The 16,020-nt window shown below is 40.8% G+C and overlaps 1 protein-coding gene across 4 annotated transcripts; it reads right to left on the bottom strand.

The window, feature by feature from the left end:
• Positions 1-704: 704 nt before the first annotated feature.
• Positions 705-14,563, bottom strand: DCAF4 (DDB1 and CUL4 associated factor 4). 4 transcript variants are annotated; one of them, XM_064713779.1, is made up of 14 exons: positions 14,505-14,563; positions 14,103-14,219; positions 12,394-12,491; positions 10,641-10,798; positions 9,252-9,334; positions 8,536-8,638; positions 7,605-7,748; positions 6,862-6,911; positions 5,516-5,595; positions 3,850-3,945; positions 3,637-3,734; positions 2,764-2,940; positions 2,028-2,142; positions 705-1,111 (listed from the first exon to the last, which is right to left on the bottom strand). In XM_064713779.1, the coding sequence occupies exons 2-14, from the start codon at positions 14,210-14,212 to the stop codon at positions 918-920; spliced, it is 1,506 nt and encodes a 501-aa protein (XP_064569849.1). In that variant the 5' UTR covers positions 14,213-14,219; positions 14,505-14,563; the 3' UTR covers positions 705-917. The 4 variants fall into 4 exon arrangements, with proteins under 4 accessions (XP_064569849.1, XP_064569848.1, XP_064569850.1 ...); XM_064713778.1 differs by lacking the exon at positions 14,505-14,563 and adding an exon at positions 14,321-14,496; XM_064713780.1 differs by lacking the exon at positions 14,505-14,563 and adding an exon at positions 14,415-14,433.
• Between the last annotated feature and the right edge of the window lie 1,457 nt (positions 14,564-16,020).

Genomic DNA, 16,020 nt, shown 5'->3' with positions numbered 1-16,020 from the left:
TTAGTTCTCAAATACAGATATGGTATCCAGTTACTGTGACCTGGTATCACAGCTTTGCAGCTGAGGGCCCAGTTGTACCTCTCTATACTGACTTTGTACGGGTGATTCCAAATCACAAAGATGTGGTCGGTTCAGCTGGGCTTCTGTCCTGCTACAGCTGCATGAGCAAGCCTGCCCTTCCACACCACTGACCAAACTGCACATCAGGGGTGTGGACTTGGTTAGGAAACCCTGATAAATTAACAAGGGCATTCAGCTTTGCTACTGGACCAGAAAAGGGGCTTTACTCCATGCCTGCTGCTTTCTACAGGAATCACGGCAGGGCAGTGATACTACCATTGTCTGAAAGGCACAAAGTTTAGTATGACCCAGCAAAAAGGATTGACAGCAGGGGTAAGCTGTTCCTTGAACTGTTTCCAACCATGGAGCATGGTTGCTTCCAACCAACTGCTTCCAAAGTGGAGCAGTGGCAGTTGCAGGAACCCCAACCAAAGCTATTCCAATCTGCCCCAGAACACCTAAAGTGTGTTCAGCTTCTCAACATCAGCTGCTTCACTCTGCTGGGCCAGCCTGCTTCTCGAGGCAGATGTGACCACAGCTAAAGGTTAGGTACCAAACAGCACATTCAGCCAGCAGAACAGAGGCTCTTAAAGTTACCTGCTTGGCAGGCTTACAGCTAGATTTCAGAGACACTGAATCTTGCCTACAGTTAATCAGTGTTCAGCTTTTATTTACAGGAGGTCGGAGATGCATGTATACAGCAAGATTTGCTGAACTCCTGAAGGATGTTCACAATTAGATGAGCAAAGCAGATGCAACAGCAGCATATAATGACTGAATAGCTTGGTGACTGGTGTAAAGATTCTGAAGTCACATATAGATTGGCAGCTTTGTAGACCCGGTCTGAGGAGAACATGTCAGTTATAGGAGAAGTGGTAGAGATCCTGTTTGACAGCCATGAGTAAGCCAGGAACTCCTCGGCTACCCCCAAGTCTTGAAGAAAACACCACACTAGGAATGGCATCTTTGGATGATGGGTGGGGAGAAGGGATGGTTCTAAGCAGATGAGTATCTTGGAGACTCCAGATTCGGGTGTAGCAATCCTGACCAACTGGGAGGAAAGCAAAATCCAGCATTACACAAAAGACTTTACATGGTTCTGCAAGATTATCACCACAGAAGCAGGTCTATGGAGAAAACACTCTGAATATGTTTATGCCCACATGAGGCAAAGTGCTTATCCATACTTTACAAAACAAAAAATTTACATTGAATACTACAAGAGTGGGAAAAAATGTACATTTCCTATTGGGTAATTAAAGGTAGAGTAAATCAGCTTTTCCCTTTATCAAGCTCCTAAGCCAAAAAAAGGGAGAAAAATTCAGTCACATTAAAAATTCTTATTATACCACCACTTACTGATATATCCAAGGAAAGGAGGTCACCGTCTTTACAGTGACTTTATGAAGCTTGGTTACACTATAAAGGTTTTTTTTTCATCTATTGCTACTTTTCCTGCCCCCACCCAAAATATAATAATATAATAAAAAATCTGAGTGTAACTGGGAGTATTCAAAATGAATCTGAGTGGTATAAACAGTTTACAAGGAGTCAGGCTCACATGCCAATGCTTCAGTTCATCACCACATTCTCTACTTAAGCACCAACTAAAGATATGCAGTCTCTATATAAAGTTATCACCAAGTCTCCTTGGTGATAACTTGGTTTACATGTTGTTTCCCTGAATTTTGAAACCAAGTGTTTGTTTTCTGCTCCACTTTTGAGACATATTGTGGACACACATAGATTAAGCTGTTGAGCACCTCACAGGATTGGTTACAGTAGGTATGCATCCATAACATAATTTTCATAGTATATTACAGTATGTTTAAGGCTCAATTTTTTCTGAATTTCAAAGAATTAACAGATTTACAGCTTCTAACAGCTGTACCTAAGAAACACCCCTCAGGCTTAAGAAAATCGCTGCCATACACTATACAAATAGAGGGGGGGAAAAGTCAACCTACCTGCTATAAGGAGTCCTTCCTCCTCATTGACATGCAAAGGGAGAAGAGCATATTCATTGTGGTGACCTTTGTACTGTTTCACACACTTCGCTGCTCTCAGGTCCCACAGTTTTATCTGCAAATTGAAGAAATTGTTTGAGAGAGGATATATTAAAGCAGAGAGCACCCAAAGGTTGGATGTGTTGGAGCATGCCCAGAGGAGGGCCATGAAGATGACTGCAGGGCTAGAGGACCTCTCCTGTGGAGACAGGCTGAGAGAATTCAGCCTGCAAAAGCAGCCTCCTCCTGAAGGAGGCTACAAGAGAGCCAGAGAGGGTCAACTTATAAAGGTATGTAGTGATAGGACAAAAGGGGGAATGGCTTTAAACTGAGAAGGGTCTGTTCAGATTAAATATTAGGAAGCTCTTTAATGTGAAGGTGGTGAGTGACTAAAACAAGTTGCCCAGAGAAGTTGTGGATGCCCCATCCCTGGAAATGTTCAAGGCCAGGTTGGATGAAGGTCTAATGGAAGGTGTCCCTGCCTATGACAAGGGGCTGGAACCAGATGATATTTAAGCTTCCATCCAACCCAAACCATTCTGTGACAAATAACGGGCTCTGGAAGAAGACCCATAAATGGAACTACCACCCAGTTCCATACTACATACTAAGAGTAGACATCTGTCCTTGGGATAAGTACCTGTAAATTCCCAGATACTGAAAGGTACAGAATATTCAAAACACAACAAAAGCATACCTTTCCAGCCATATCTGCTGCCATCAGATAATGTTCAGCCTCCATAAGGTGAATAGATGTAACTGCTGAGCCATGGAAGAGACGAATTGCTTTCCAGCTCTGCCCCTTGCGGTTACGTTGGCGCACGTCAATGCTGAAAATCTCACCTGAACGGCAGCCATTGTACAGCACTGGGGTCTGGGAGAATCCCAGAGAAAGGAGCATACTGTGTTACATCTGCCAGGGTCTTACAAGTTACACAGACAGAGCCTCTGTCATGCTTTTGAGCTCTACAGTCTAGTTGTCAAGTTATTTTAACAGATGCATTAAGAAGCAGAATTTTAATTACACACTGCAGCATTTTTCAGCAAATTCATTAAGCTCCATTCAAACCTCAGCTATTTACTTTAGTTGTAAAGGTTTCCCTAGGTAAGCAGGAACTCAATCTAACATAATAGCAAAACAGAAACTGGAATTCTCATATTCCTCATATTTTATCATCCTACTTCTTTGTGAACAAGTCCATTAATATTTTATAGCGACTTTCTCCTTCTTGATGGAGGCAATACACTGAGTGTTACTAGAATGAGGCTATTTGCCAAAACCAAAACAATTTTACATGTTATTACTGTGCTCTTTGTACTTCCTTGTCTTTTAACCTCTGTAATCTTAACAAAAATTGCCCCTGTTGCCACAGTTTGAAATCAGATAATATTTTTGTGGCTATTCAATTGTGTGCGAGCATCAGACCCCATGAGCTCTGCTGTGGAACAGCCACCCAACAGCAGCTGTCATCACAACCTTATGTACAGCATGAGGAATCCTGCCCCAAACAGAATAAAGAGCCCACCAATGAGGAAGTGCTCTGAAAAAATGGTGTCTGGTTCTCCCTACCTGCGTGGCAAACTGCTGTGCCAGCACATCACTACTGGTTCCAAATGTCTGACGATGCCCTGTCACTACATTGGTCACAAGAACTCGTCGTGTCAGGCCTAAGGAAGACAGATGATATTAGTTTGGCTGTAATTTGTGTAGCAGCTGGGAGATGAATGGAAGAAGTCTTTCCTACTGAGACAGAGGGGGTTGCTAGCCTTGCAGATAGATCACCTGTGCTAAAGCAGTTGTCTGCTTGGGGATTCAGGCACCAAGCGCAGGACCAGGCAGTGGATATCTTGAAACTGCACAGCATTCCAGGTCGATCTCCTAGAACACAGGAGCAACACATGAAGTGTTCATGAAATGTTAGGACAGGATGGTAACTCAGAAAGGTTCTTAGATTGCCACATTTCAGTCTGAAGCAGAGGAAGGGTTACCCAATTAGCGTCCTTTTGGTACTCAAGAGACAGGAAACAGAAACTGAAGTTCATGACTGTAAGTGGGACTCCTACAGTCTGTGTTAATAGATGATATTGAGAGACTGTGAAATTTATTCAGTAGTCAGAGGGCTCACCATGGCAGGAAAGAGAAAAGTAACACTTGCCTTATAGCACTGAGTAAGCCGTTTTTAAAAGATGAGTGGGCTAGAAATACAAAACATTTACTTTATAAACGATGGATTAGCCACAGTCTAATCTGTACTATGCCCTGCTTATTTAAAAAAAAATGATTAAGTAATAAAACCCTAGATTTGACTCTTACTCATGCAGCCCCTGCACAGAATTTATGCCAATTAGCAGACTACATCCTTAGTTTTCACTTCCTTCATGGCACGTCACACATACATCTGTCATGAAGCACAGGTGACATGGACAAGAATGGATGGATAACAGTTTTAGACAGGCTAAGTTCTACTTTTCCCCTGGCATCTACTCAGCAAGGCTCCCATAAACCACCTCTTTAGGAGAGTGAAGGAAATCAAATCTGGAAATACCTGAACAGTCAATAGGATATACTAGACAAGAAGACTTTGGTGGAACTTACAGCAGCTAATTATGGTGAAGGGCTTAAAATCTTTCACAGAGCAACTGGGTGTGCTGGCTTAGTAGCCATCCACCCTCAGTGACTCTTCATTCAAGTTCATGCTGACTCTATGCAAATTTATTTAATGGCTGCATATATAGTAAGACATTAAATTTTTAAAATTAGTCCATTACTCTTATCTATCACAGATTTCCTCTGTATAAATTTAACTGATCATGTTTGAATGGAAGCCAGATTAGAGCACTGCACTCTGTGACTTGAAGAAGCATGGTTCTAACATCTATCATCTATTAATTAAGTCCTGCCCCCAAGAACATTCAACAGAATAGATCAGCTACAGCCAGACTTAGGACGTGGTACTCTCCCAGTCAGTCAAGTTTCCATACAACTGGAGCTGGAGCTTGTACAAGGAGCTCTGGGCTGAGATATTTACCAGCTTTACACCTCTGATTTATGCACTGAGCATTCCTGAGCAGCTGCTATGAGAAGGGATTCTGCAGTGACTCTGGACATTCTATAAGGAAATGTGAGTATTTGCTGTGTGCAGCCTTTGCATATTAATTACAGGCCAAGCTTCTTGTGAAAAATCTCAAGTGTTTACTTTACAAGTGAGTTGTTCTCCTGCCAAAGTCAAGTACTGCAGCAGCTAAAAATAAACTAGGGCTCTGAATACTGCTTGTTAATTCTCAAATTCTTTCATCATCATTTCACTTTTTAAGCTGTTTTAGTTTTATAGGAATACAACAGTCTCACCAACACCTGAAAAAGAATGCTAAAATAACCTTACATTTGTGCTCTTTTCATATAATTGCTACCAAAACTTGGAGACAAAAATCCAACAGAAACACCCTACCTGGGTTAGTGCTGCTGAACAATGATGCTGGAAGCAGACTGGCACAGCCTGGTGTTTCTGCAATTCCCATGAGACACAGCTTGCTGAAGTGAGTTAAGGAAAACTGATTTCTCCGTGGAATAGAACAGGCTGCCTAATATTTATAAATGGGAAAAGCAAGATGCCCTGACACAGCTACAGCTCACAACACTTTTCCTCGAGACCTCTGATGTGCTTTACAGTTTACAACTAAGCTGTGACACTTCACTTCTTTCATAGCAATGAGCTAGAAAGAACTCAAATTCTTGCTTGTGTATATTCACAACCAGAAAGATAAGACAATACTGTTGTATCTTACTAGTGATAGGAAAAATAAAAAATAAGCATGGCCTATATAGATCATTCTCACTTTTTCATGTTGATGACACTGCATTAATATAGATCTATTTTGTATGGAGGTAAATTGGAAAAATGGGAGGCAAGGAAAATTCACTTTAGATTACCCTTAATATTTTATGAAGGCTATACTACGTACAAATAGAACTTAAAAGCTGCATTTCAAGTTCAGTGGGGTAAATCTGTAACTCAACTAGGGGAACACACAAACCCACCAAACCAAGTGATCCTGAACACATCCCCAGCTGTGTGCACACCTGGTGAGCTCCTGCCCCTGATAGGCTGGTCTAGAGTTGCCTGGCTTTTCACACAGGCCATTCCATACTTTTCTGTGTAATTTCTTTTGGCACTTTATAACACACCTGTTGTCTGCCATCTCCTATGTCAGAATTCAGGTTTTTTCCCCTACTCTTCCGGGCTCTGCACTGTTCATTACTGCTTCCTCTACTGTATCTATCTGACTCTTCAAGTCAGACCTGCAGAACATGCTCTGAAAGTTGCAGGTGATGCTACTGAATTGCTCCCATTCTCCTCTCACCTCTACCAGTACAGGGATGGTTTTAAACACAGATGAACCATCCCACTTTCAAAAAGGTTCTCTTCAGAAAAAGGTTCTTGCCTTTACCCTCTGCTCCTGTTCTTTTGCCTCAGCCAATTTCCAAACATCAGATCATTTTGGATATGGCATTTATATACACTGTTAATGAAGTGGGAATTCTCCATGGCAGAAAACATGGTCTTTCATTTACCATTAACATGGGAACAATTCTACATTTATCTGTAACAGAACCATACATCTGCCTCAGAAATTCCAACATATTTCGATTTTCTTTACTTCTGCTGTTTTCCAGAAAAGTTATCTTCTGGGGGAACTACAGAAGAGGCATTACTTAAATTAGTTTTCCTGTGAAGCATGATGCAGACTTGTAAAACCTGAATGATAATTCTGATTATTTTTTTTTAAAGGATATAAAACATGAGAATCTGGATGAGTCAGTGATGCCCAGCACACAGAGTTCACCTTCAGAGAGAAGAAGACATACTATTTTTGTGATCTGTAATTCAATTAAGGAAAGATTATTTCCATGCAAAAATGACATAAAATTAGGCACTGGGCACTGCTCCTCAGCCCACTAAATAACTCAGTAATGGGGCACAAGCATTTCAGCTTCATGCTCATAACAACAGAACAGCATTAAGAAGTCTGACCAAACACAGACTAAGGCACCAAGTACATCTTATTCAAGAGACCATCCCTGAAAGAACCTGAACATGAAGAAATACTGAAAACCTGTTTTAAATACGCCTCATATTTAAAGGAGGATAAACACAGTTTAGGGGAAAACTTTAAGGATAAACACAGTTTCCCAAAGTTATTTTTAAGAAAGAAGCATGCAAATCTTGGTAGTTTTGATAGTCAAACTTCCGTTTTGCTAGCTACAGTTGAGGTCTAAAGTAATCACTATCCTTGGAAGCTGGTACTTCTGTGTAGTCCCCCATTCCAGTGTAGTGTAACATTGCTGACAACTATTACTGGTACTGAGCGCTTTCAGGTTTACTGTGGTTCTGCATTTACCCAAGTTTCACATCTCTAGATTCTTCCATTCTCTTCTCCTAGCCCCTTCCCCAACCCTCATGGCACTTCCACCTGAGCCTCCCAAGACCAGTGTTCTGAGAAAGCAACACCAAAGGAAGGAGGAACAGAAAGCAGTACTTTGCGGTTTGTGAAGTAGAGGTTGTCATACATCTCCACAGTGAGAGACTCCTTCCCCAAACCGCTGAGATTGATGATACCATATTTACATCCTCCATGCTCTACATCGTTCACTGTGAATATTCGTTCACAAGCAACATCTGCCTGTAAAATAAAAGCTTACCAGTCACACTCAGTGGAAACTTACAGGAAAAACAGCCTGAGGAGTTGCATTAAGTCTAAAATGAAACAACACATTAATTCCGATCCCTTTAAAACCATCTGCTTTCCATTCACCTCTAAAATCAATGGCCAACTCCTTTTAAATGCATGCAGAGAAAAAATGGGGATAAGAAAAGGATTCAGTCCTTGGCTTACAATAAATGATCTTTCCAATGTTAACAATTCTATACACTTACACTGTTTCTGAGTCCCTTCTGGCTTCAGCTATCTATGCAGTGCTTTGTTTACAAGGCCAGGAGCTGGTCCTGGAGAGCTTCCTATATAGTCTATGAAAGATCATGAAATGTAAAGTGATTACTGATGTTTACTTAGATTCTCTGAACCACAGGCTTTGCCACTCCCAAAATTCTCCTCTTCCATTTTTTTCCTTCTTCTTCTTGATCCTCTCCACCCTTCCTCCCAGCCCCACAATAATGATCCACTCAACTCCTACTTACTTCCAAAAGAACATGTTGATCAGATTAAAAAAAACAAAAAACAACAAACAAAAAATGCTTTCATATCCAACCTTTTTTATAATTTTCCTTTGTAGGAAAGGAACAGCCTCTCCCTGTTAAAGTTACTGAGCACAGATTTTAAGAACTGACAGAGAAGGAATAACATATCTTTAAAAGCTACATTTGACCTGTCTGATTTGATTACAAGAGCCTGAATTTTCACTGAAGACAGGCTCTCTTGATCTTAAAGACTTATAATTTCTCATACATACCACAATGATTTTAAAATTGTTGGTTCCAGCAACTGAGGAATCTGGACTGTGAATTTCTATCTTCCTCCTCTGCATGCAGTTCACTTTTAGTTCATGGACTAGCCTGCAAAAGCAGGTAGGAGCGTGAGGGGGTTGAAGAGAGGAGAATTCAGGTAAGCCTAAATTTAATGCATATGAAAAGAATTCTGGCCAGGATATAGAATGCTTCTCAATCACTGAAGAGAAAATGCCTGAATAACTAGCATGCTGAAATTTAACTTGTATAACCTATGAACATGTGCATCTTCCACATGCATGGAATTTCATCCCATTATTTTGAACCCCAGCACATCTTTAGTTTAGAACTGCAAGTCACTAACTTTACTTGCCTTCTGCTGTTCTGATGGGGCGCAAAGGAACGGTCATGGCTGTTGAAAGGACTTATCCTAAAAAAGCTGTGCTATACTAATAAAGTACAATGTGACAAAACAGCCTTTCAATATACATACATAAAATGAACTTCTTTTGAAGTAAAATTGGGAAACAACTTCCTCATTTGAATTCTCATCATTTTAGTAATCTGATTATTACAGAATATAACCTTTAACCCGACTTTAAGTAATATGTTCCTCCTCATCCCAATGAAACAGTAAGAAATGCAAAAAAACCTTACAGAAACAGTTGCACTAACAGCAGAACTTGGCACTGCAAACAGAAGACAAATCAAATCACTGTACCTGCAATAACTTGTGGGGCTGAGGGAACCCAGCTGCCTTTTCTGTAACAGCACAGACGAGTTCAGTCCAGCCCTTGTTGTTTTCTGGAAAAGAGTAACATGGAACTGTACTCAGTTACTTACTTGTTTAAGATTCAAATACGGCTGTGGGTCTTTGATGTTTGGGATGTTTAGGGAACTTTTTCTTCTAGCCTACACACATTAAAATTTTCAGAACATATAAAACACATTTCAGCACCATCTCCCTGATCTACTACGGTAAGTAGACAAGAATATACTCCTGTGAGATGTGGAGTGCTTCTGTAAATACAGAACCTGGAGAAAAAATATGAAACCCCAACAGCCATTGTCTTCACTCTACATAATCAGCAGTACCACCTGGAGGTGTAAAATCACCTTCTAGTTTCATGACAACACCTCAAATTCTTCTTATACGGCAAAATCTTTTATCACAATGAGACTGATATTAAACGTGCAGTCTTACTGTTGTACTAAACTGCTTTTCCATTCCATTTCCATTCCCCCCACTGGCACTAGATGATCTTTAAGGTCCTTTGCAACCCAAGTCATTCTGTGACTCCATTCCATGATTTACCAACCCTTTAGAATTTAATGCAAACACCTTCTGAGGAGACCAAGGGATAGAGTATTTAGCAGAATTACAGAGTAAGAAATCTTTTTGGTAATGGTCAGACAAAACAAGTGTTTGAGAGTCAAAATGTTCTTTACACTGAAGACCTAGTTGGAGAACTTCATTGCTTAAGAAAAAGAACACTGTTCACTTCTTCCAAATGATAGCATATAAGCTGAGCTGTTATTTGTAAAGTTATAAGACATGTTTTTCAACTAATGAAAAAGCATCCTTGTTAGATATTTTACCCACATTACAAACATGCAGCATCAGCATTAATTTCACTGTAACACTTTACATAGAAAAGCACACAGGCTTTCCAGACATAAACATAAGATCTGCCTTGATTTTAACTGTCTAAAAAAGTTCTTCAAGAAAAAGCTTTCCACCAACTATGATTAGTATTGTTTCTTCAAAGTCCAGGAATATCATAAATTTATTAAAAATGCAAAAAACTTTAAATCAATACCCTGCTTTGCCAATTCAAGGCAGGAACTTGAAACCTGGCATCCAATACCCTGACTCAAGTGTAACTGTTGGACAACTGCAATTCCAAGCACAGTTCCTTTGTCTTCATAGATTTTTTTGTTTGTAATGACTTGACTTCATTGCTTTGTGGAAGAGCCAAACAAAAGGCTTCAAGGACTTCATTCTTAGCAGAAAAAGAAATTGAATTGTCTGAACTTGAAGACTTTAATTTATAATCTGTCCTGGGCCAGAGTACAATAAAGCCTAATTGCAATCTTTTTCAAAACATACCTGATGCTGTTTTTCTTCCTCTTCTAAGAGTCTCAGTCTTTTGCACTCCATTGCCTTGTGCTGAATGCTGTCCTTGGTGAGTGGGTTGTGGTTATTATGTCCAGGCAGCAGGCGAAAATAGCGGTTCTTTTCTGGGTCATAATAAAATCCTGGCAGTTCTTCAGTGGGGGAGACACGGGGGAGAAAAAGTGGCAAAATCAGATGGACAACTAAGTTTGTTTATTGCTCTTTGATATTCCATGTCTTCATGTCAATGTGAGAGTTGTGAGACCCAAAGCTCTAGCTCCCAGCACATCCCAAGCATGATACACATAGCAAATTACAGGAGAAAAAACGAGGTTATTTGTAGTGTTCAAATGCACTGCTCTTACACAGCTACAGAAAGCACGTCACCACTGACCAAGAGGAAATTCAGACCAATCAGAAAAGCATAAAAGAAAGGTTTTGTGGCAGAACAAAAATGGTCTTTCTTCATAAACAAATCACAAGGGGATTCTTAGTTAAATTCTCAGTTAAAAGACTTGGAAGGACAGCAAAAAAAATGACAACGAGGTATCAAATAAATAAAGTGATTCACTTCCCAGAAAAAGACACTTTTTCTTCAGCACATAGGAGAGATTTAGATAAAATCAAGAGTACATTTAGCTACTTCCAAAGATAAATTGGGACGAGAAACACTCAATTTTAGTGCTTCACTGTCTGTGTGAATGCAGAGGCAGACAAGTAAAATACTATGACATTTAAAATACTTTGACAGATTGTCTCAAGACAAAGAAATTTATTCAGAGGCAATTGTTAACATTTCATTTCAAGAGTTTTTATTTAAAACTTTATTTGCTACCAGAAATTTCATTTTAAGTATCCTCTTTTTGCAGCTGCTCACCATTCAGCTCCTTGTCTGCATCTTTTAGGTTTCAGATTAGCTACAACTGACCAAGACTTTTTCAGGTCAGTGAAAATAAGAAGTTAGTCAATGAATCAGTAAAGTTTATAAAAGCACACTACATTTAGTAGTTACACAGTAACTACACAGGAATAAATGTCTTGCAGGATACATCTCCTAGCATGTTCACAACACAAAACAGTGATATACAAAAACCATCTTTTTAAACTCAAGTGTTGTTCCAGCACTCTCCTGATGTACAGAAATGTAAGCTCACACTGGCTTAGTTTTTGCTAGCATTGTTTAATGAGTCAGGAAACCAGAATGTAAACAGGACATCTTTCTCAACAGCGCTGCTACTTCATCTTTTGTTGTAAATGAACAAGTATTTAGCCAGAATCTATTTGTTACACACTACAAAATAAACTGAAGGCATAAAGAGACACACCACACAAGAGACATCCCACAAAGTGGTGGATTGTTGTGCCTTTCAAAAGACTGAGTAACTGAACACAAGCTATAATTTTTTATATACTCTCTTATTTCATTTGCTTCCTTAGTAGTTCATTTTCTTCCTAAAGTAGCATTTCTGGAGGGAAAAAAAATGCATTTTTTCAGTTTATATCAGCTTGACTAAGCATGCAAGTTTTCAAAAATGAGAAGCACTCGTGGGCCTGAAAGTGATTTGGCTCTGTTCTCCAGATCCTTACTTAGTACATCTTTTTGTATCACTTGATGTTACTCTTCTCCACAAACTTTACTGTTTGTATGGTTCCTGTCACACCAGATTATTAATGCAGCTACTACTACTTTTTTTCATACAATCAGCAGATATGAACTGACTTTTGACCTATAAACACCATCTCTTACCTGGTGCTACAGAGTTCTGTGTTGAACTGGATGAAGAAGGATCCTCATTGCTGCTGGGACCTGCATTCACAGGGGTCTGTGGCTCTTCTTGTTCTAGACTAAAAAAATAGCATTGCTTTCAAGACAGGCTCACAATTGCTCGACACATCTTTCCCATAAAGAGACTAGAAAACAGATTGTTACTGACATCAATGGAGTACCACTATGCAGTGCTCTGACAGCATTTTCTCCATATCACCATATATTAAACGATGAAAATAAAACAGTGAAAAAATATTCAGCTTAAAAATTTTTCAAGAACATTACTGATAACAGCCTTATATTACTTGCTAATACATTAGAGGTTGCTGTTGATTCTGCAAGTGCCTCTAACTTTTTTTTAGCAAAAGATTAACTGGGCGATTGTACATTAAACAAACAGCCCACTCCTGAAAGCATGAAAGTCTTCACAGCACTAAATGAGAGACAGTGTAGGTAAAACACTGATGTCAGGTCAGGTTTTGCCAATCTCTCCACAAGAAGAATTTCACTGATGAGGTTTAGAAACATGCAAAATAAACAAAAATTTAATGAAAATTCCAAGAAAAGCCTCTGCTTTTCTAATAAACATTACATGGGGTAACTGCAGCTTTCCTCTTTTTGAACTAATATACATGAGCATATTCAGTACTCATGAGCAAATTTCCACTAGGATGTTTTCTGAATCACCTGTAAAATTCTCACTTTTTAAGACACGTCTTATTACATGTCATCTTAAAAGCGGTAGGTGAAGCTGTTTTGCAAGAGCCATAATTTATTGAAAAGAAAATGACAAAGAAACTCTATTTCTAATACCAGCTCTACTGTGGTTTGATTATACAACTCTGAAAACAGTTAAAGGACACAACAGGTACACCAGGGAAAACCACCCCAGATCACACCCAAGCACTTCACTTTAAAGCTCTGGAAGAAAACTCTTCTAATTCTGCTCACTGAAACAGTATCCATTTACATTCTAACACAAGTTTTCTTGCACAAGTACAATTAGTGTGGCAACTCATAAGTGTGTCTCTTTTCCTAAAAACAGGTTTTTTTTTTTTTTTAAAAAGCTTAGTATATTAAAGCAAAGCATTAGCCTCTTTTAGTCCTGCAAGAGGCACTAACAGGGGAATGAAAAAGCAACCATAAAAACAGCTCAAATATAGGCAAGTGTACGTTATAAAATATAAAACATGTTTTCTGAAAGGATCAGTTTTCAAGGCAGGGATTATTCCTGAGACCTTGTTTTATTTTCCTCATCTGTTAGATGTGACATTACCACATTACTTACCATGCTTTCAAACATTCAGGAAGATCCTTCAATGACAGATTTTACACCACACTCAAGCTTAGAATAAACAAGCAGGTAGAATTAAGTAATTATATTTTTCTTCCCTGAACTATCTTTGCATATTGATGAAGGGTTTATGGATAATGCATAGCTGAAAGGACTGGCTCATGGAACTGCATCTCAGTTTAAAAAAATCAGTGTACAGTTGTCAACACACAATAAACTTCCAGAAATCAGCAAAATTCCACTCCCAGTAGGGATGACAGATATACCGCAAGTACCGTCTACTAGATCTTCAGGTGGCAACCCTCTCGGTTCTAGAAAGTCACCATTCTGCACATTCAATTAGGCATAAGGCCCATCGGCTCAGCCCACTGAAGCACAAGCTGCCTGTACTTGCCTTTGGGCGCGGTTGTTGTGACCGGCTCTCCAGTGCCGGTGGGGCTGGTGGCTGCGCTTGTGACTGCTCCACCCACGCCTCTCCTTGCCTCGGCGGTAGTTCCTCCGCATTTCTCCTCTTAAAGCAAACATGCACACATATCTCAGCCCTGCTTGCCTGGAACGGCGCAGCACTCAAGACAAGTCTCTTAATGCGGCCTCTTTTCGAACAGTTTCAACCTGTAACGACCAGGCCAGCCGACAGCCCGCAGCACAGACGGTCTCCTACGCCTGTCGACTTCCCCACTAGTCCCGGACCGGCTCCGCGGCTCACCCCGCAGCGCTGAAGCCGAAGCCCCAGAGGCAGAAGGTCAATGATGACCGAGCGTCCCCCACCGCCCGCCTGGGCCCGCCCGTCCCTCACCGCGCCGGGCCCACGCCGGCCCCGCCGCGTCCGCGCTGCCTCCAGCGCCCCGCCCACGCCCCCAGGGATGCCCCTCATTGGCGCTCAGCCGCGCCCGCCACTTGACGGACAGCTCCCCCGTCCAACCGCAGGAGGTCTGGCCGGCGCGTGCGCCGCGCGGGGGCGTGGCCGGGCTGAGGGCGGGCGGATGGCGCGGGGTGCGGCGCTGAGGGCATGGAGGGTGTGGGCTGGAAGGGGAGCTTAGCTCGGCAGGGACGAACGCAGGGTGGATGGGGTCGCTTAGCACGGTAGGGAAGCAACGTAGGGCAGAGGTAGCCTGGGGTTTGCTGGGAGATGGCGTGCTTTGAGGGGACACCGAGAGGGTATCTCTCCCTCTCCTCTCCTCTCATGTTGCTGGCTCCCTCAAAGCCATCATTTGGCTGTGGGCAGGTAGAGGCTGTTACAACCGCTCTGAATTTATCAAGAATTCAGAAGCGATAACGTCTTGAAAGTGACTCTCCCGGCTGAGGCCCCTTGGTGCTTAATTATTTTTCTTATTTTGAGTCTTCTGGTGGTGGGCAGTGTTGAGGTACAAGGTGGGCGGAAGAGCTCGGGCTGCAGCGGTCGGTACCAGCTGCGAGCACAGCAGGGTGTGTGTGAGCACCGTCCCCTGGCAGCCAGAGCAATGAACCCCTTCTCTTGTTAATCATTTGTTAAAGGTGTCCTTAAGCAGGTTTTGTATAGCATTCCTCTTCCTGCTTGTTTAGCATCTAGGACTTTAAAGAAAGTCGTAACCAGAGTTGTAATAGAGTTTGTTAACTTAATGAATGATTAAGGTTAAAACAAACAAACAAAAGCTATACTTAAAATAATTGTGGAAAAATAATAGTTTAGCCTTTTTGCTTTCAAAAAGATGTGAGGGTTTGTTGGTTGCTTTAATAACTGAAATAAAAATGCCAGTACTGGGGAAATAGGCAATGGGGTTTTGCTACTTTTGGTGTTTAGACTTCGCACAAATTTGCTGTCTTACTTGGCAGGAGAGTAATTTTTGGGAGATAGGATTTTTTGTTTCTCACTCACATGATCTGTATTTTAAGTTCAAAATGCATAGAGTTAAATAGTCTTGGAAAGTATTCACTTAAGGATAGAAACAGCTGAAAAAATCACCTGTGGCTTGCATTTACAGTTTGTGAGCTTTATTTCTTTATAAGTCAGAGCACCAACACGGTCTAATTCTAAGGCATGTTTTGTTGGTTAGGTCTGTTTCTCATAGTGGTTTCCTGATAGTGATCTTTAGCTTTCACAGGATAATTTTGAATTTTAATACAGTAACAGGAGAAAAGTGTGTACAAAAAGTCAGCTGTTGCTGAAACTATCGCTGCTGTTGACTGGATACAAAATGATGGTTTATATGGTGTTGGAACTTGATCAAATGCAAATTTGATGCTGGTGCATCCATCCACAGGTTTCTAGGGAGTGGTTTCTTCATGGTATTTCCTGGATGGTGGGAAATAGTCCAGAATGTCTAATGTGTTGC

Source organism: Zonotrichia leucophrys, chromosome 5, assembly GCF_028769735.1.
Source record: "Zonotrichia leucophrys gambelii isolate GWCS_2022_RI chromosome 5, RI_Zleu_2.0, whole genome shotgun sequence".
Lineage (NCBI taxonomy): Eukaryota > Metazoa > Chordata > Aves > Passeriformes > Passerellidae > Zonotrichia > Zonotrichia leucophrys.
The sequence above is the reverse complement of the archived record's forward strand: the minus strand, read 5'-3'. Positions and strand labels throughout refer to the sequence as shown.